The sequence below is a fragment of the Scylla paramamosain genome, chromosome 36 (genome assembly GCF_035594125.1).
Source record: "Scylla paramamosain isolate STU-SP2022 chromosome 36, ASM3559412v1, whole genome shotgun sequence".
Lineage (NCBI taxonomy): Eukaryota > Metazoa > Arthropoda > Malacostraca > Decapoda > Portunidae > Scylla > Scylla paramamosain.
The window spans coordinates 4,551,733-4,573,373 of record NC_087186.1 but is presented as its reverse complement, the minus strand read 5'-3'; the positions used below and the strand labels follow the sequence as shown (position 1 = coordinate 4,573,373).

At 38.0% G+C, this 21,641-nt stretch overlaps 1 protein-coding gene across 1 annotated transcript in view; it reads right to left on the bottom strand.

Moving 5' to 3' along the window:
• The window catches only part of LOC135090832 (uncharacterized), a 148,002-nt gene extending 126,882 nt beyond the window's left edge, over positions 1-21,120 (bottom strand). The window contains exon 1 of the mRNA XM_063987923.1: positions 20,963-21,120. Coding sequence (XP_063843993.1) covers positions 20,963-21,002 — 40 coding nt within the window. The 5' untranslated portion in view covers positions 21,003-21,120. The remainder of the gene's footprint in view (positions 1-20,962) is intronic.
• Between the last annotated feature and the right edge of the window lie 521 nt (positions 21,121-21,641).

The window sequence follows — 21,641 nt, the reverse complement described above, 5'->3', positions numbered from 1 at the left end:
ATCAATGATATGAAATGTGTAAATTAGAGACTACTTTCTTTACATGAGCACAAAATTCCAATGATATGAGCTTCAGTCCAAGGTGAGTAAAATTACAAAGTTTAGAATGTGAGCCTTCCTGCAACCTCCCACTAACACATCCAGGCTGTATGGTGATGTATAATGATTCAGATGCATAGAGATGAGTTTGTGAGCACTGGAAAAAGAACCACACACCATCCCTTGTCCCCTACCTACCATTTATTATTCCTGCCATTCCTCTTTTGAACTGAACTCACTATCATACTCCCACTCTTATGGCCTTACTGCTCATTATTATACTCGTATGTTAATAGCTGTTCTCATTTGACCCCAGAAAACCACTGTCCATTGCAGGAAGGTGGCTGAATCTAGACCGACAGAGCAGTTCCTTGACTCAGGTAGCAATGCAGCCACATCCAGCTGTGTTTCACTCCAGACACCACATTTCCAAGCAAGAGTAGCTGCAAACTGTACTCTATCATCATTTTGCTTGCTAGTGTATTTATAATACAGTACAAGTAGAGTAGTATACAGTGTTTTATATGACTGAGTGGTGCTTGGATGTGTTACAGTGTTACTGCTGATGTGTTCCTTCATTTTGCTGCCTTTGGTGTGGTGTTGTGTGTGTGACTGACCACGTGGTGTATAGATTGTGCCTTATTTTGCCTCTCAAGTGCTAATTGTACCTCCCAAGTGACCAATGAGTTCCGGTACAAGGCCTAGCAGTAAGGCTAAGTGAGCTAGAGTGCTAATAACACTCACAAAGAAGGTGGAAATTGTTAAGAGGCACAGAAATGGTGAGCAAGTTACCCTCTCTGACACATTAACTATGCATTACTGAGTGTTATGCATGTTTTATATGTTCAATTAATATGAAATTATGTTACTTGTATGCTATTTTTTTTCTTTTAGGTTGCTTTATCAACACTTCTGTAATACTGACATGCTTGTTGTCTTTGGTATCATACATTTTAAATTGAAAACTTATCTTTGGCAAGGTTCATGAAACCTAATCCTTTTTTTTTGCCATTAGTTATGTGTTTTGTTATATGAGAATTTACTATCCAAGCAATTCAAATGGAATCTAACTGCTTGTATCACCAGAATCCCCCTATAAAAATTATCAATGGTTATAATCAAAACAACTTCCAACATTTTTCCTTCTATTTTCAAATTTATGTTAATAGCTGTTCTCATTTGACCCCAGAAAACCACTGTCCATTGCAGGAAGGTGGCTGAATCTAGACCGACAGAGCAGTTCCTTGACTCAGGTAGCAATGCAGCCACATCCAACTGTGTTTCACTCCAGACACCACATTTCCAAGCAAGAGTAGCTGCAAACTGTCCTGTGTAAACCTGCCTTAAGAGGCTTCCCAAGAAATCTTGTCATGTTTGTAAAAATGCACAACAGCTATTACATTAACAAAACTTGTTTGTTTTCCACAATAGTGACAGTATGGGGGCAGAAGCATAGTATGTGGTGATGACACACTACTGGCAGTCGTGTTGGTAATGGCAAGAAGAAGGGTTGGTAGTGCAAGACGACACACTATATTACTCATTATTTTCCTTTCCTTAGTTAAAAATTAAGTAAAATGTTTCTAATTACAAACAATCCCTTCCCGAGTTTTGTACTTGCTTTCTTACAAATGTATAGTGCTAAACTTGAGGATTGTGAAACTTTAGGTGTTGAAAACAGTGAAAAAGCACTTCTTCATTCTGGCCTGTGAAGAAGCTGACTTCCCCCCTACTTTACTCCCTTATCTCAAAATATAGAACCTGTGTGTGTGTGTGTGTGTGTGTGTGTGTGTGTGTGTGTATTTACCTAGTTGTGCTTTATGGGAAAAGAGCTATGCTCATGCTGTCCCATCTCCATATCTTTTAATATCCAACTTAGCCAATGTATACTTTCTGCATTTACTATCTCCTCATCCAGACTGTTCCATACATCAATACTTCTATATGAGAAACTATACTATTTGACATTTATTCTACAAGCACTCCTCTTCAGCCTCTTTCCATGTCCTCTAGTGTCCTGTGTATCCCAGACCATTAAGTCGCTCCGGTCCACCTACTCTACTCCCTCATATGCTTTACATATTGCAATCAAGTCTCTCCTTTCTCTCCCCTTTTCCAATGTTGGTAGATGTATCCTTTCCAGTCTCTCTTCATATGACAAGTCCCTGATACTTGGTACCATCTTCGTAGCTGCTCTCTGAACTCTCTCCAACTTCCTTATATCCTTTTTCTTGTATGGCGACCACACTACTGCTGCATATTCTAGTCTACGTCTTACCAACGACATGATCATCTTCCTGACCATCTCTTCATCCATATATGCAAAGGCCTGCCTTATTCTTCTCAACAAGTTATAGGTTTCTCCTGTAATTTTGCTAGTGTGTCTCTCCGGGGTCAGGTTCCAAGTCACTGTAACACCGAGATCCTTTTCCTCATCTGCTCCACTCAACCTTACACCATTCAACACATAATTTCCTTTTAGTCTTCTTGTACTTTTTCCAAATTCTATTACTTTCCACTTCTTTAAATTAAATTCCATTTGCCATCTATAACTCCACTCTGATATCTTGTTCAGGTCTTCTTGTGTCTTCTCTCTCACCGCCGCAATGTTGCATATCTAGCTGTCTTCTACCGCTATTTTCATGCTAACTGCTCTTCTGATCTTGCTAACTGCATGCCTCCCCTCCTTCTGCAGCCTTGCTGCACAAGACTTTCTTCTTTCTCTCACCACTATTCTGTCCACCTCTCTAACGCAAGAGTTAACCAGTATTCTCAATCATTCATCCCTTTCTCTGGTAAACTCTGGAACTTCCTGTCTGCTTCTGTATTTCCACCTTCCTATGACTTGAATTCCTTCAAGAGGAAGGTTTCAAGACACTTATTCATCAATTTTTGACCACTGCTTTGACCCTTTTATGGGACTGGCATTTCAGTGGGCATTTTTTTTATCAGATTTTTGTTGCCCTTGGCCAGTGTCCTTCCTACATAAAAAAAAAAAAAAAAAAAAAAAAAAAAAAAAAAAAGTTCCACAGTCCTCTGCACTCTCAACTTTCTTCAGCAACTTTGCGTAATCCGCAAAAAGGCTCACATAGCTGTTCACACACTCCGTCATATAATTTATATAGACTGCAAACATGATTGGTGCAAGTACTGAGCCTTGGGGTACTCCACTTATGACTTTCCTCCATGATGATTTTTTATCTTTTACCACCATTCTCATTTCTCTGTTCGTCAAGAAATTTTCCATCCATCTCAGCAGGCCCCCCTTTAGCCCACCATTATGCTTCAACTTCCACAACAATTTCTTGTGTAGCACTTTATCAAAGGCCTTCTTCAGGTCTAAATAAACACAATCAGCCCATCCATCTCTTTCTTGCATTATATCCACCACTCTAGAATAAAAACTCAGTAAGTTTGTAACACATGATCTCCCTCTCCTAAATCCAAATTGTTGCTTTATTATCACTTCATTTCCTTCTAGGTACTGCATCCATTTATCCCTCACCAATCTTTCACACATTTTGCACACCACACTTGTTAGGTCTATAGTTTGTGTGTGTGTGTGTGTGTGTGTGTGTGTGTGTGTGTGTGTGTGTGTGTGTGTGTATTTACCTAACTGTACAGGGCATAACCCAAAGTTCATATTGTCCGGTCTCCATAACCACATTTATCCATTTTCTCTTTAAACATGTGTACACTGTTTGCCATAACCACATCTTCCTTCAAATCATCCCAGATTTCAATAGTTTGATACAGGAAACTGTATTTCTTGATGTCACTTGAGCATCCACTCCTCTTTATTTTCTTCCCATGCCCCCTCATCCATCTCTCTCCCTCCTCCATCTGTGGTACCAAGTCATTTCTGTCTGTTCTTTCTATATAAACATAAATGACTTAGTACCACAGATGGAGGAGGGAGAGAGATGGACAAGGGGACATGAAAAAAAAATAAAGAAGGGTGGATGTTCAAGTGTGTGTGTGTGTGTATGTGTTTACCTAATTGTGGCATACGGGAGAGGCATTAAGCTCGTACTGTCCTATCTAAATGTCTGTTTTTATTCAAGTTTTCCTTAAAGCCATGAATATTTCTAGCACACACCACTTCTCCCTCCAGTCCATTCCATGCCTCAATGCTTCTTTGAAGAAAGCTAAACTTCTTTATGTCCTTTAGTTTTCTTCCACATCCCCTTGTTTCTCTTTCATTCATTACAAATATATCTTCCCTATCTAGTTTTCCATCTGACTAAGTAATCTGTAAAGTGTGTGTGTGTGTGTGTGTGTGTTTTGTCCTCACATCTCGTGATGCAATGCTGTAGCCATGCAGTACCATCACATCTAAAACCGTGTGTGTATGTGTGTGTGTGTGTGTGTGCATATTTACCTAGTTGTAGTTGTGTATTTACCTAGTTGTGAAATACAGGACAAGAGCCACACTAGGCTTGTGCCATCCTGTCTCCATATCGACTTTTATCTAGATCTTCTTTAAATTTATGAATTGTCTTTGCACACACAGTCTTATCCTTAAGTTCATTCCACACTGTTATACTTCTGTGTGGGAAGCTATGTTTCTTGATGTCTCTTCTGCAAACACTCCTTTTCAATCTCCTTCCATGTCCTCTTGTGTCTGTCGTATCTGGTATCTCTGTCCAACTTTTCGATTCCTTCCAATATTCTATATATTGCTATCAAATCACCTCTTTCCCTCCTTTTTTCTAGTGTAGTCAGGTCCAATCTCTTCAACCTTTCCTCATAACTATACTCTCTTAAGCTTGCAGGGATTTTAGTTACAGCTCTCTGGATTCTTTGTAACTTTCTTGTATCCTTTTTTCAAACTTGGCAACCATACTAATGCTGCGTACTCCAATCTTGGACATATCATCGTTATCAGTTTTTTTATCATATCTTCATCAATATGGGAGAATGCTATCTTGATGTTTCTCAGCAGATTGTGTTTCTCCTATAATTTTGTTTATGTGCTCCCCAAATGACAAATTATCAGTAATAATTACTCCTAGGTCTTTTTCTTCTGGTCTTAAAGAGATTTCCTCATTTCCTAAGTAATAGTTGCCAACTGGTCTTCTCACACTTTTTCCAAACCTCATCACACTACATTCTATAGCATTAAACTCCATGTTCCACCTCAATGACCATTCATTAATCTTAATTAAGTCCTGATTTAAAGCATTGCAGTCCTCTTCATTTGTTACTTTCCTCATAATCTTAGTATCATCAGCGAAAAGGTTCATGTAACTTTCTACGCCTTCTGTCGTATCATTTACATAAACTGTGAACATAATAGGTGCAAGTACTGAACCTTGCGGGACTCCACTTATTACCATTATCCAGTTCGACCTGCTGCCTTTGATTACTGTCCTCATTTCTCTGTTTGTCAAAAAAGTCAGTCATCCACTTTAACAGTGATCCACCGAGTCCTCCAATTTTTTTTTCCAATTTCCATATTAGTCTTCTGTGCGGAACTTTATCGAATGCTTTTCTCAGATCTAAGTATATGCAGTCGGCCCATCCATTTCTCTCTTGCGCTATATCTATTACTCTTGAGTAGAAACTCATCAAATTCGTAACACAAGATCTTCCTTTTCTGAAGCCAAACTGTTTCTCTGTTATCTCCTTGTTGTCTTCTAGGTATTTGACCCATCTGTTCTTGATAATCTTTTCACAAATCTTCACCACCACACCTGTGAGTGATACAGGTCTATAATTTAATGGATCTTCTTTACTTCTGGTCTTGTGAACTGGGATAATATCTGCCCATTTACAATCTATGGGTACTCCACCTTTTACCAGGGTAGTGCTAATTATATTGTGCATTTAAAATCCAATTCAATATGCCATCAGGACCCATTGTTTTCCTTACATCCAGGTCTTCCAACATATTCTTTACTTCTACTGTTTTAATCTCCTTTAGGTCGGTCTCTTTTTCTAACGCTGTCCTCTCACCTCTGAAATAATTTTCCTTAGTAAACAGAGTGGAAGTATCTGTTAAACACTTCAGCTACCTCTTTTGGGTCATCCACTGTCTCTTCTCCAGCTTTTACAGTGCTTATTTCATCTTTACTCTTTAAATTTCCATTGATGAATTTATAAAATCATTTTGGTTGGTCTTTCTTTCTCCACAACATTCTTTTCAAAATTTCTCTGCTCATCTCTGCGAGTTTTGACATTCATTCCTCTTCCTTATATAATTGTTCCACAGGTCCTGTCTCTTGTTTTTCTTCCACTTTCTCTCTCCAATCTAGCTGTTATACATCTCCTATTGCACCAGTCCTTTTTGAAAAGGTTCTCTGTTGATCTTTTGGGTATCCATTTCTCTACTTCCTTATTATAAATGTCCAGGAAAGCTGTCCACTTTTCCTCTATGTCCTCCTTTTGAATAACTATGTTCCAATTCACTTCACTGAAATACTTCCTAAGTTGTCCAAAGTTAGTCTTGCTGTAGTTTAGCCATTCTCTTCTGTGGTCCTCTTTCCTTATACTGTTATTATCCATAACTGTGAATTGAATGAGCACATGATCACTTTTTCCTATTCAGTTTATGTATTTAAGGTTTTCTACTATTTCTTATTCCTTGGTGAAAATTAGATCGAGCCTTGAAGGTGCTTCATTTCCCCTAAATCTTGTGTCATCTGTAACCCAATGTTAGGAAATTTTCAATAGCCAGGTCTAGTAGCTTGTTCCCCCATGATGACTCACTGCCTTCTGTGGTCCAATTCTTCCAAGATATCTCTTTACAGTTAAAGTCCCCTATCAGGAGTATATCGTCATTTTCCTCAAGCAGCTCTGCCAAACATGTCCTTGTGTCCTCAAGCATTTTCTTAAATTCATCCTCTCTCCAAGAGTTGGAATAGGGGGGAACATAAGTAACTACAACATTACGGTATCTTCCAATATTCTGTCTTAAGCTTATTTTCAATACTTCAGCCTCCTCCACCCTGTATGTGGCAGATTCCACTAATAAGTCCTTCCTAACTAGAAGCATCACACCTCCTCCCCGTTTATTCTTTCTATTTCTCATCCAGAGGTTGTATTTTCCTTCACCAATATTTAATATATCCCTTTCACTTTCCAATTTAGTTTCAACAATTCCCATGATGTCTGATTTCTCCTCTTTTAAATAGTCTTCTAGTTCCAACACTGCTGACATTAGTCCATTTATATTCGTGTATACTACTTTTAGTCTTCCCTTCCGCATTTACTTCCCTTCTGTACCACTTTCTCAACCTCATGTCAATGACCCTCCAAAACAAGTTTTTTCTCCACCTCTGATAGTTTTCGTTTTTTTTTCATTTGCTTCTTTTCTTAGTTCATTTATAGTATCTCTCTCTTCTCTGGTTCTATCTTTTTTTATCCACACTTGTTTATATTCTTCCACCTTAGCCAGTTTCCAGGATTTATTCAGTGTTTCTTCAGCTGCCACTTGTGACCTAAACCTTATTTTCATAGGATGCTGTCCACCCTCAACATATCTACCCTTTCTTTGATCTCTTCAGTCAGCTCTTTTTCTTCTTGTACAGTCTCCACTAATTTTTCCACGCATATCTTTTCCTTCTTTTCTCTTTCGGTCCACTGAGGTGTACACTCTTCCTTCAGGCAAAATACCACAACAATTTTTTTCTTATCCACAGTGTCTCTCACCATGTTTTCTTTCTGTTTTATAACTTGAAGAACTTTTTCTGTTAGCTTTGTGTTGTTTGCCTTGGTTTGTTCCTCCACAATTTTCCTAAAATTGATCTTTTCTTCCTCTTGCTCTTTCTTCCAATTTTCCTGTTTTACATTTAACTCTTCCACTTTGCCTTCATATTCCATTGCTTTCTTTTCGTATTACGTTAGTTTTTTATGTAGATCGTCGAATGCACCTTTCCACACCCCCCTTCTCAGTGATCAAAGTTTCAACCATCTTTTCCATCTTGTCAAATCTATCCTTCATTTCGGTTTCCAGTGTGATAATTCTCCTCATCATTGCTTTCCCGACCCTTCAGTCCTCTTCCTCAAATCCTGGGAAGTCTCTCTGTCTCGCCTTCAGGACGGTCCCCCGTTGGTGTAAACAACATGGTGGGGACCAAAGTAGCCCCCTCTTCACCGCTCATTATAACAATTTAACTGCTTTCTACAAAACACTTTTGGAGATGGGACAGCAATGAGTAAAGCCAGTGTGACTTCTCTGTCCGCCATAACAGTGGCATGCATGCGAGTGTGTGTGTGTGTGTGTGTGTGTGTGTGTGTGTGTGTGTGTGTGTGTGTGTGTGTGTGTGTGTGTGTGTGTGTGTGTGTGTGTGTGTGTGTGTGTGTTCTCCCTCTCTTCCCCTTTTCTCTTTTCCCCGGTAGGTTAAGTAAGAAATTTCCCCACTTGTCAAAATATGGTCTCATCCTTAGATTTCTTCATGAATGTCCAAATGAGAGGGAAATATGCTGTCTGCACATTATGACATAACTCATGCATAAACACGTCCTACTGTCCAATACTGACACTACTGGCACATACACGTCTTAACCCAGTGTAAATATGCCTTTTGTAAGTATGCATTCCAGGCATTTACCAGGGACAGATGTCAAAGAAACAGGTCTGTAGCTTAGATCATAGCAAGGATTTAGCATATTTCATTCTCATTGCTTAATTTGTTTGAGCACAGCCGATCAGCAGTCTTTAAATGCAAATTTTAAATCTGTATAAAGTAAAGGTGGAAACAATTTAATATTTCATCCTTTTTCAAAAGTGATTTTTTTTTTTGGTCCAAGCCTTGGAAAATTAAGGTTTTCTTTACCTTTTGTCTGTGTGATACTGAATAAAAAAATAAAAAAAATAGGGGTTTGCACAAAATAAAATTATTTCCTTTTTGAAAAAGCATCATATTTTGAGCTGAAAAAAAATCCAACTTGTTCTGTAAAAAGACATGGTCGCAATTGACATATTCACCAAATAATATCTGGGGACTTGAACATCTTGATTATGATACTTGTCTAAGAATTTTGGTCTGTTTTCTGTGAAAGGCAGGTTATTACAAGAACTCCTTGTCCCTTTCCCCCAACAAGCTTGAGGGACCTGTGGGCAATTGGGTTTTTTTGTGGAGGACATGGAAAGCAAGGTTTTGCGTTGGGTAAAACCAAATTAGGACAAATTTGGTCATTCATAAAAAGTCTAAGGATGATATGCCATGTTTTTGACAAGTGGGGAAATTTCTAACCTAACTTAACCGGGAGTCTTCATCCTTCCTGGACCTCCCCTTAAGGACAATAACCAGGAATGGGACAACTGGCCGCCATATGGAACTTTTTTTTTTTTACAAAATTGATAAAATTGTGATAAAAAGAAATATTAAAATTTCTTTATGAAGTACTTTATTGGTAAAAAATAAGTATTACTGGTAAAAATAATTTTATAGTGTTTTACTGATTAAAAAAAAACAAGATGCAAATGCAGAAATCTATGAAAAGTTATGGGCAATTCCCCTAAGATATTCAACATTTCGACTCTCAAAAGTTCTGACAATTGCTTTAATTTTTTCATCTGCTTGTCTGTGTATCTTCAACTTGGCAGGTGGCTCATGCCCTGCGATCAGCTGCTGGTAATATAGGTCTCTTCCATGTTGGACTTTTTCAAACCATCAATAAATTTCCAAACAGTAGGATGTTGCATTCCAAGTTCATTTTGCAGTCTTTGATGAGCAGCTTCTCCATGATTGTTTGTCCTATCTTCATCATTTAAGGAGCATTCATAAATATTCCACATTACCAGTGGGAAAAATGGAGCATGTCTGCCATTACCCCTTCTGTTTCTTCTGCCAACATAGTTGTCCTCAAACCAATCAAGAAGTACTTGTGGTTCATCTGGAAGTTCATCTATGAGATTTTCAATTGTTTTAGTCATATATTCCATTTGGTATAAATGCCAAGGCACTGATCATTTTAGCTTTCAAAGCAAAATCTGTATCATTAATGTATTGTCTAGAAAGTTCAAAAGATGTCAGTCTTTTATGTAAATTTTGTCAGATGGAAAAAAAAAAAACATCTAATTTCAGCAGTTGGAAAAATGTTCCTGAACACCTGAAATTTGCCACCTCAAAATCACAGTAGATTGCTTAAGGATAGCATTTGGGTTGAATTTCTAGAACCATACTAAATAATTTGTCATAGGTGGAACGTAATTTATTTGGAAGTAGGGCATATAGGACTGGATGAACACCTCCATGGATTTCTGCAAGAATGACAAATACTTGGGGAAAAAAGGAGTGGTGTAATTTTGAACATTCCATCAACAAATAATTTTTTGGATTCCTTCAGTAAAGTTGTATTTCTTTGCCTTCCAAATATAATAATTCTGCATGATGCATCACCACTGTCACCAAGAAGAAAATTTTCTGATTCATAAGTTCTAAAATCACCATCAACCACCAGGTCTTCTAGGTTACTAGGATTAGAAGGATATGCTCTGATCTCCTTTCTTTTCCTTTGCACAAGTTTATGTAGAGCACCATAAGAGGGCATGATTCCTTGACATGCTTGTGTCACATTTCCTATACATTCGTTGATAACTTGATTAGTTTCTTCCACTTTTTCAGCAGCCTGAGATTTTAGCTTCGTAATAGTTTCTTGCTTTTCCACTTCAGCTGCATCGCCTGCATGTGAATGAACATTGACAAATTTGATAATTTCTCCATCCTTTACATGAACTCTTGCTTTGCACTGCTGCCTCTTTTTACATCTCCAAATTTCTGTGACTTGATCAGCACCAACTCTATCAAAAATATAGATATGTCCATTGCTTGTAAACTTTACTTTCCCTCGCTGTGACAGGTTTTCTGATGCCATTCTCAAAGGGGTTTGACACAAACAAAATATAATTTTTTTACACTTCTTTGTATTCAGATTATAGTCGGGTCCAACCTGAGTTAGGCGAGTCTGACCTGAGTGTGTTCAGGTGTCTGACCTGAGTGATGCAAAAGTAGATGAATTTTTAGAAATTATTTGGGATAATTTTCTGTATCAACAACATAGCATGGAATTATAACATCAGTAACATTACAAAACATTCTTGTGTTTCACTGACAAGGAACAAGTTAACTATCTAGACAGTGGGGTGATTGTATAGTGATCAAACTACATGGCAGAAAGTAATGTTTAACACAGTGAACCATTAAAATAATATAACACAATCCAGTTAATGTCTACTAAAAACATTCCTATAATATCAAACAAAAAACCTATAAAACCAACCAAAGTTAAAAGTTCCTCTGGTGAAGGGTGACTGGGGATTGACTAACAGTGTGACAGGCTAGAAGACAAAGGTTCGTTTTCCAGACGCCTCACTCCTATGTACATATGGCGACCAGTAGGCCGTGGCCAGTTTCCCGGGGTCAGTTGGGCTGCAGCCAGTTGTCCTAGTCTGACAATAACCTAACCTAGCATTACCTAACCTAATCTAACAAAAGGGGCTTCATCCCCTGAACCCCACCTTAAGGATACTAACCTAACTTAGCATTACCTAATCTAACCTAACATTGCCTAACTCTAAATACGGGGGGGAGGGCAGTTACACACTATTCCTTGATGGGCTGGCATCTGAAATCGCTATACATTAACACTCATTAAAAGGGGAAATAGTGCCAAACTTCAAGGTTGTGAAAATGAAAGCCCCATTTTCAAAGGCATAACAAATGTAGATCACAATCTTCTGGTTTCCATAATGATGGCTGGTGTCAAACTGGCATGTTGCTGTGACACCATCCCTGGCAGGGCAGCACAGAATAACACACTTGTAGTGTCCTTTATATATATCTCGTAAATAAAATGCTCGTAATAAAATGCTTATCATTCAATAGTTTTGATACAATGAACAACCTGAGGTTAAGTATGAACAAAAAAGGAAAAAAAAAATGAATAAAAAAAATAAATAAATAAAATAAATAAAATAAAAATAAATAAATAAATAAATAAATAATAAATAAATAAATAAATGAAAAATAATAAAAACAGCCTTTTATATATTTTACCCACATATGAACTACTTTCTGTGGTGCATAGGAAGTCTTCCAGGGCTCAGTGTGTGAAGAGAGCCATATAGCACACACAATTTGTGGATTTAGGCTCCGGGAGGCACCTCTGATTTCAATGTGGATCTGTGAGCTAACTATAGGGGGGAGCTATCTAAAACTTTTCCAGATGTACAAGACATTAAGTATATCATTATGTCAGTGTTCAAGAGCAAAGTAAGGAGGAGTTATTGTAAATATTAACTGTCATCTTTGAAAATTACTGTTCAGTTATGACTGATCTTATTGAAGTATCTTTTGCTGCAGCTGTTGATTTATCAGTAATTTTGAGTGTTTAGTAGCTGATGCATCAATAGGCTGTGGCTTCTCCTTTCTGGTTTGTGGTTTTGTTTCTGACTGTTAGTCACTGGGTTCTGGGAAACCCACTAGGTATGAGAACCAGGTAAGAGAACCATGTCATAATGATTGTGATCCCAGCATAGTTTAATTGATCTTGGTTGATCTATCACTACCAGGGCTGGTTTTAGGAGGAAGGGGGTGGGCACAGGAGGGTAATGCCCCATCAAAGTTTTTGATTGCCCCCCAATTTGCAAAAAAAAAAAAAAAAAAAAAAAAAAAAAAAAAAAAAAAAAAAAAAAATTACAGGTGCAATTAAATCAGCCAGTGGTGCCATGACAGGATTAAGCTCCCTGAGCCCGGATCCAAACTGTGTGTTTGGAACCGTTTAAGGCTGTGAGGTAATGAAATATAAAACAATCAGGTCAGGCATGAAAATCTCACAACATACAAATTTCTCATAATGTCAAGGTTGTGGCAGCAGTTGCTGCCTGCTGGCCAGCCGCCGTGCCAGACATACAAACAAATCATGATTCTGGGTTATCTAGATGAAAGCAAAGCACTGTAATGTCAATTTCAGCATTATATTTTTGTAATAAATGTGGTATATTTATGTTAAAACAATGAAACAAAGTATTTTCTTTACTTTCCTAACATATAAAATATGATCAATATTAGCTTAATATGGCTGACATTGCAAATTCTTATTAATATTCAAGAGAACCAATCACAGAAAGGAGATAACCATTATCAGTTACTTCATCTGAGTTTTGCATCTGCCATCTGCAATGTAAAGGATTTTGCACTTATCAACATTATTTTTCATGCCTAGCAGTTTTCCTATAGCATTCTCAGTTCGTTGAGGCGTTCTTTATAATTGTTTAACCTATTTTCTCCTCCTGCTCTGATTTCATCCTACTATTGTGCTAATTGCTTTTCCTTTCTTCTTTCTACGGTCAAGGTGGGTGGGGGTTGTCATCTGGCAACTTATAGCGCTTGCGCTCGTCCCACTCTGCCTTCTCCGTTATGTTTAATAATAATAATAATAATTTAAAAATATTTTTCCTTATGTTAATTTTACTTACTGCAAGACAACTTATTTGATGCAGGGGAAGGGATAAAAGTGTTGGGGGATGAGGATTAAAGGAAGGGAGAAAGGAAGTGGAGGAGAAAAAAAAAGCTACACCTTTGTACTACACCAATATATGTAGCTGCCCTTCTATTTAAGCAGTTTAAAACCAGCACTGATCACTATTATCCTCATTGATATAATGCACAAAATAAAGAAAATGATTTAAATTACAATGCAGTTACATCAAACAAAGCCCAGCATCATAACATCACTTAAAAAAAAAACTCAGTCCTATTCTGGGCAGAACTCAATCTTTGGATGATAATGGAGTAGCATTAAAATTTTCATCTGAGGGTTAGGTTACGTTATCTTAAGATTAATTCACTCCATTACTTGGTATTCTTTTATACTCTTACACCAGTCTCGACTTGGCTTTTCTTATCCTTCTCATCAAACAGAGCTTCTCTCATTTGAGCAATTTAAACCTGATATATATATACTCACTGCAAATAATTTATAAAGCTGACAGCAATTTTTTGAGATTTTTCTTTTTTTGGGGGAAAGTAAGTTCACTCAGTTCTGTGACAATGCTCATAAGTGACACCCACATGTATGATGGATAGGTGGCCACTGATCTTCCCCAATGAAGGTGAGTTTGTGCATGTATATCACATTTGTTGTGCAAGCACAAAATTAGTCATAGTGATTGGTTCTTTTGCTTGAGAATGCAGCTGCTAACCAATTAAACAAATCTAGAGATAAATCTTGCCAATAGAAGCTTCCTTTGTAATCTGTTCCTGTGCCTCTCCAGGAGTAGCAAGCTTGGGGACATGGTGAGACAGTGAGGTTTTAGGGTGAGGAATGCCAAAATAGGCCAAATTTGGGAAACTTTAGAAGTATTAGGAAAAAACACCATTTTGGGAGGAGAAAACCTTTAAAAAGTCAACAAACAGGTAATATCATTCCCCCAAACTAATCAAACCTAAAATTACCTAAGGTAGCTGGATCCCACCTTAAGGACTCTAACATAACCTAATATTACTTAACCTAACCTGGCATTACCTAATCTAACCTAAACTAGCCAGGGGAGCTTTGCCCTCCTGGACACTTCCCCTTAAGGATTCTAACCTAAGATAACCTAACTTAACTAACATTACCTAACCTAACCTAAACTAGCTGGAGGGGCTTTACTCCCCATGGATGCCCCTTATGGACTCTAATATGGACCTAATATTATACCAGCACACCACACTAACAAGAACGAGCTGGAAGTACAAAGGGTGTCCGAGTTACAAGGTAACGAGTTACGAATGTTCAGATATGAGCAGCCTACTCACGAAATAAAATTCTGCTTTCGATATTCTTCTCTTTACTAACCAAAAGTTCAAATTTGGTGCTATGTGCCATATTTACGTAGTACACTGCTTCGCAGAAGCAAAGTGAAGAACTGCTCACTGCCCCAGGACACAGGCCCTGTAGCAGTTTATTTGGAGACACTGGTTTAAAATTTAAATTTAATTAAAAAACTTATTGTACTGCACTGCACTGAATCTGGCTTGAGATTCCACGGAGTACAGACCTCTGCCAATCTGCCTTCGAGAGGCATAGAGACAGGAGGATTGCACTGCATGGTGTAGAGAGCCTGCTCCATTACATTAAGTCCATAAATAGGCAAACAAACCTGTCTTATGCTTTCAACCAGCCATCTTAATAAATTATATGAATAAAGGTGTGTATAACCCAAGAAGGAGAGAGGGAAAAAGGAAAAAAATGTGTGAGAGAGAGAGAGAGAGAGAGAGAGAGAGAGAGAGAGAGAGAGAGAGAGAGAGAGAGAGAGAGAGAGAGAGAGAGAGAGAGAGAGAGAGAGAGAGAGAGAGAGAGAGAGAATGTCTCATAACTTGGGATTACACCTGCTGGAATTTGGCTATAGCCACTCCTAAGTCCACAAATAGGCATACAAACCTGTCTTATACTTTCCAACAGCCATCTCAATTAATTATAAGAATTATATAAACTGAAAAGGAAAGAGAGAGAGAGAGAGAGAGAGAGAGAGAGAGAGAGAGAGAGAGAGAGAGAGAGAGAGAGAGAGAGAGAGAGAGAGAGAGAGAGAGAGAGAGAGAGAGAGTGTTACAAAAAAAAAAAAAAAACAGACCACAACAGACCTCCTCAAGAGGTGACCTGACCTGCTTTCAACCAGCCATCTTAATAAATTATATGAATAAAGGCATGTTTAACCTGAGAAGGAGAGAGAGAGAGAGAGAGAGAGAGAGAGAGAGAGAGAGAGAGAGAGAGAGAGAGAGAGAGAGAGAGAGAGAGAGAGAGAGAGAGAGAGAGAGAGAGAGAGAGAGAGAGAGAGAGAGAGTTACATAGAAAAACAGGCCACAACAGACCTTGCAGTCCTCATGAGGTGACCTGACCTAAGACTACTAAGGTGATAGTAGAAGAAAAGGACAGGAGAGCAGAAAGCTCTCTCCCCACCCCTCCCATCCCTATGGCATAAGCCGTACAGGAAAATAGGTCAGAAAAAAATACCTTACACGGTTAGAGAAGGAAAAACCTGAAGGAAATTTTATAGGAAAGAAAGAAAATAGGGAAAATGAGGTGTCCCCCATTTCCTGAAGGCACGGAAGTTAATTACTAACCAACAAACACTGTTAGCCGTGGATTGCAGGCAAAATATTTGTCAAGATGGCATTTAAAAGTCTCTAGTCTATCACGTCTCGAGGAAGCCCATTCCATAGATTTACTACTCGGTGGAAAAAAATTATTTTTCAATTCAAGTGAGCTGAAAGATTTCCCACAATTTTGCAACCATTTCCTCTTGTGCAATTTAAAGAATCTATCATGAAATATCTATTGCAGTCTATGTTATCAATGCCTCTGATGATTATAAATGCCTGTATTAAGTCACCTCTTAGTCTTCTTTGTGTTAATGGGAATAGATTTAATTCTTTAAGACTCTGTATGATTTGTTTCTTAGGCTTGGTATCATTTTTGTTACTCTACATTCTAATTCATGAGTGTTTTTCTGGTAACACGGGCACCATGCTTGAACACAATATTCCAAAAGGGGATGGACTAAAGAGTTATACAAAGTGAGGATTGTATCCTTAGATTTATATTCAAAAGATCTGCCGATAAAGCCAATTATTTTATTTGCTTTCTTTACGACTTCTGAACATTGTTGGCTAGGTTTTAGGCAACTCGATATTGTTACTTCTAAGTCAGTTTCGCTACCAACACTTTTAAGCTGGGTACCATTTAAAATATACTTTGCTTACTCATTTCTATATCCTCTGTGAAGCCCTTTGCACTTATCTGCATTAAAACTCATTTGCCAGGCTTGCCCCCACTCTGACAACTTGTCAAGATTTTCTGCATTTCTATTGCTTGTTTGTTAGACATTGTGGAATTCATTATTTTGGTGACATCAGCAAATTTTGATATTATACTGGTAACACCCTCATCTATGTCGTTTATATAAACAAGAGAACAGATACTAAGACTGATCCCTGTGACACCCTGATGGTTATGTTAGTCCACTTGGATGCTTTTCCATTTATTAATACTCTTTGTTTATGGTTGTTTAGACAGTTTTCTACCCATCTCAACACGTCACCTTGGATACTGTGTGATTTTAGTTTAATCAGTAAACGTTTGTGGGGAGCTTTGTCGAAGACCTTTTAAAAAATCAAGATATATCATATCTACCGCTTTACTCTTGTCATGCTGGTTCAGAATATCACAGAAGAAATATAAGAGTGTTTGTTGTGGAGGATGTGTTGAGTATTTTTAAGTAAGTTGTTTTCTTCTAAATGATTAACGAGTTTATCTCTTATTAGTGTTTCAAGCATTTTACATATGACTGAGATCAAATTAAGTGGGCACTAATTACATGGTAAAGATTTACTGCTTTTTTTTTTAAATCAGAGCTGCATTAGCAAGCTTCCTAAGGTAAAGGTAACCAGACTGCAGGGATTTACTGAACACTATGGTCAGTGGTTTAACTAATTCGGATTTCGCTTCTTTTAAGACGTGGGGTGAGATCGTGTCAGGCCCGGGTGACTTGCTTACTTTAAGTTTATCAATGCATTTTGACATGTCACTTTGTTATACTGAAGGTACTTAAGATGTCATTGTTATTAATTTGGACTGCCAGCACTGTAGGGATGTCACTGAGGTCTTCTGCTGTAAATACCGAGGCAAAGAAAGTGTTTAGAAAGTTACTAATCCCTGTTGTTGGGATGATCTCCATTTTTGTCAATTATGGGTCCAATATTTGAAGTAATCACTCTCTTCCACCCAATAAAGCTATAAAATTCCTTTGGGGTTTGTTTTACTCTGGTTTGCAACATGTAACTTGGTGGACCTTTTGCTGTGTTTGATTAACCTCTTTGCTTTACAGCTTAATTCTATGAATCTAGTGCATTCTTCATTATTACTGAAGGATTTTAATCTGTTAGGGGCATCACTCTTGGCATGCAAGCATTCAGGTATTTGTGTGTTCCACCATTTAGGCCTAAAATTTTGAGTGGAATGATGATTTTTCATAAGTATGCATTTTTCCACTGCTTTTAAGTATCTATCCATGAAAAATTTCCATTGAGCATTAATATCTGTGGTGGTATATAAGTGACTTTAGTTGATTTGGTTAAATACTGATTTGAGTTTACAATTTTTTTTTTTTTTGTAGTCAGGGACTTTTCTTTGCTTTTACTGGGCTACTTAGCCATGAAGTTTATAATGAAGGTAAAAGTGCAGTGGTCATTATTACTAAACTCCTTGCTGACATTCAGATTTTCTACTAATTCATCATTTGTAGCAAGCATGAGGTCGAGGACATGGTTATCACATGTTGGGTTTTGCACAAATTGTGTAAGTGAATTTTCTTTTAAGTTATTATACAGGTCATGTCCATAGTGTGAGGTGAGTCGTGTCCATAGTGTGAGGTGAGTGAGGTGAGTCACTGGTAGATTAAAATCACCAAGGATTATGGCGTTGTGTGTCACTTATCTCGCTAATTTGGTGGAAAATGTTGCTGTCAGTTTGGACTGGCTGGGCGCTAGTGCCTGTACATAAGAGCTAATGCTAGTTTTGTCCCGTAATTATTCTTTAACATAAATAGAGCATCTATGTTTGCAATGAGAGGTTTTGATAATAAAACTGGGTTGAGACTGGCTCTGATGTAGAATAAAATGGCACCTCCATTTTTATTTACATGAAAGAGAAAAATGTGGGAGAGAGAGAGAGAGAGAGAGAGAGAGAGAGAGAGAGAGAGAGAGAGAGAGAGAGAGAGAGAGAGAGAGAGAGAGAGAGAGAGAGAGAGAGAGAGAGAGAGAGAGAGAGAGAGAGAGAGAGAGAGAGAATTTCATTTTAACCTGGGTTGTATGCCTGGTATATTTGAGTCTTGTGTCACTACTCAGTAGTATCACATCACCCATAAGGCAAGGTGCTCTCTCTCTCTCTCTCTCTCTCTCTCTCTCTCTCTCTCTCTCTCTCTCTCTCTCTCTCTCTCTCTCTCTCTCTCATGGTATCAAATAAGTAAGCATTATATTGTTTGCGGAATGTATGATACTTTTTTGTACTGAAATTATGATGATGAGTTACAAGCAAAATGACTTACAAGCAGCCTTCTGGAATGTATCTCACTCCTAACTCAAACACTATGTACTCACAATATTAAAATGTACAGATCCTTGGGTTTCCCACTGTAGCACAGGAAAAAGTCGAGTAGACCCAAATTGTAATCTGCGTACCTGTCTGATGCCATGATGAAGGTAAAACTGAGGCGGCAGCTCCCCTACTGCCTTTCATACCCTCACAGAGGATTGCACGCAGACTAATTCCATATTACACAGGCCACTTGAATTAGTGGCACTATGTGCAGTATAAATGTGTCACACATAAAGCTTTATTTGATTACATATTAATATGACAATTAGTTTGCATCCAAGTGCAGCAGAAATATTAGTCAATAATACAATGGTGAATGAAATACCTGCCACAGGACTAATTACTATGGCAATGTGATGCAGTTACAGTACCTGCATACCAGCATACTAACACAAGCATTATTCCTCCAAGCAAGCCTCATTAGCATGGACTTGAATTTGTGATGTGGCGCAACACAAATCATGTCACTGTAATGTAACCATGCGTGACCCTAAAACAAAACCACCTCACTTGTGTTGTACAATGAGAATTCATCACAATATATGCATAATTTAGCTGATCCAGGAGCTGCTACTGGTAATATTAACCAATGAATTAATTTAACCAATCACAGGATCTCATTTAATTCTGAGGAGAGAAAAGCAGCTCAATTTGAAATATTTAAATTAGTCTGAGAAAAATGTCTATCTGCTAGACTAGTTACTATGGCAATGTGATGCAGTCACAGTACCTGCATACCAACATACTAACACACATTACACTGTATTCCCCCAAGCGAGCCTCATCAGCATGGACTTGAATTTGTGATGTGGCGCAAGACAAATCATGTCACAGTAATGTAACCATGCGCAACCCCAAAACAAAACCACCTCACTTGTGTTGTGCAATGAGTATTCATCACAACATATGCATAATTTATCTGATCCAGGAGGAGCCACTATTGGTAAGATTAACCAGTGAATTAATTTAATCAATCACAGAATTTCATTTCATCCTGAAAAGAGAAAAGCAGCTCAATTTGAAATATTTGAATTAGTCTGAGGAAAATGTCTATCTGCGGTGGGTGTCACCTTGATTATTTCCGGTGCATCGCTAAATTTCGCAGATACATAAGGTAACAACTTCCTATCTTTGCCAGTTAGGTTAGTTTGGTCAGGTTGGATCAGTTTAGTTAGTGAAGTTAAGATGTTAGGTTACATTAGTTTGGTTAAGTTAGTTTAGTTAGGTTTGATAAGATTAGGTTAGTTTGGTTTAAGTTAGTTTCGTTAGGCTGATTAGGTGGTGGTGCGCGACAGATAGCTGGCAGCCATGAGCAAGCTCCAACCAGTCCTCTTGGGGGAAAATTGTGAGCGAGTGTTATTGTCGTGTTACTTATTAGTAAGGGCAAAACTAATTTTTCCAGGTAGATCTGGGTCTGTTTTGTACTAATCTGCTTCTTGTTTTTTATCGCAAAACATTAGTTTCTGATGGGGAATAGAGAAGATAAAAACATACATATATATATATATATATATATATATATATATATATATATATATATATATATATATATATATATATATGTGTGTGTGTGTGTGTGTGTGTGTGTGTGTGTGTGTGATTTGCGGGGAAAACAACATCCAGATTAATTCAAAACAGGTCGAAAACTACCTGAAAAACAATAGTTTCGTCTAGAATAGAGAATGGTGAAAGAATAAAAATTTACCCATTACTTTAACTGCTGATCTCTTCTGTGAGTAGATTACAAGTATAGAATGCATTATACTTTGCCCGGAAACAAGCAGCTACTCTGTGGAAATTAGAAAGCTAAGGTTATTTCATATGCCCCAATCCTTACCTGTTGCTTCGCTGGACTTGCTCTTGATAGGGCTGTCCATCGTCCCCGCGGAACAAGCCCGCGAACAGGTGAGCAGAATCAACTGAAGGAAGAGCAGCACACAACAACACCCGCCACTACCGCCAAGCGTCAACACTATTCGGCGCTGCTGCTTTCGGTGCTGCTGCGAGGAATTATGTCCTCTAATTAACGTATTTTCTGTGGTTTATTTAGCAACAGCTTCATGAAATTGTTTGGAATATTTCACTATCATCCATGTATATCATATATACAGCCAAATTAACTATGGTCAGGTAGATTGATTGATTTATCGTTGTAAAAAAAAATACAAAGGAAGGGGTTAGAACCTGCCATCCTCACCCTAGGCATAGGATAAAGGAACGTATGTAGAATCTTTGCATAGGATAGAATAATAATATTTGCAGGAAGGAAATTACATGTCTGAGCTCTCCTCTGAAGAACTTTTGAGCTTGGTACTCAGCAGGGAGACATACTGTACTTACCCCAATATTGTTCAATATTTTGATGAAAAAAAAAAAAAAAAATGCGCGATGGCCATTGCTGCATCCTGCAGCGCACACAGGTCCAAAGCTATACCAATGGCATAGTCCCCAAGAATCAAATTAAGAACTAGCATCAGCGAGATTGAGGTGAATAGGATGGGAAGGAGACACGCCTC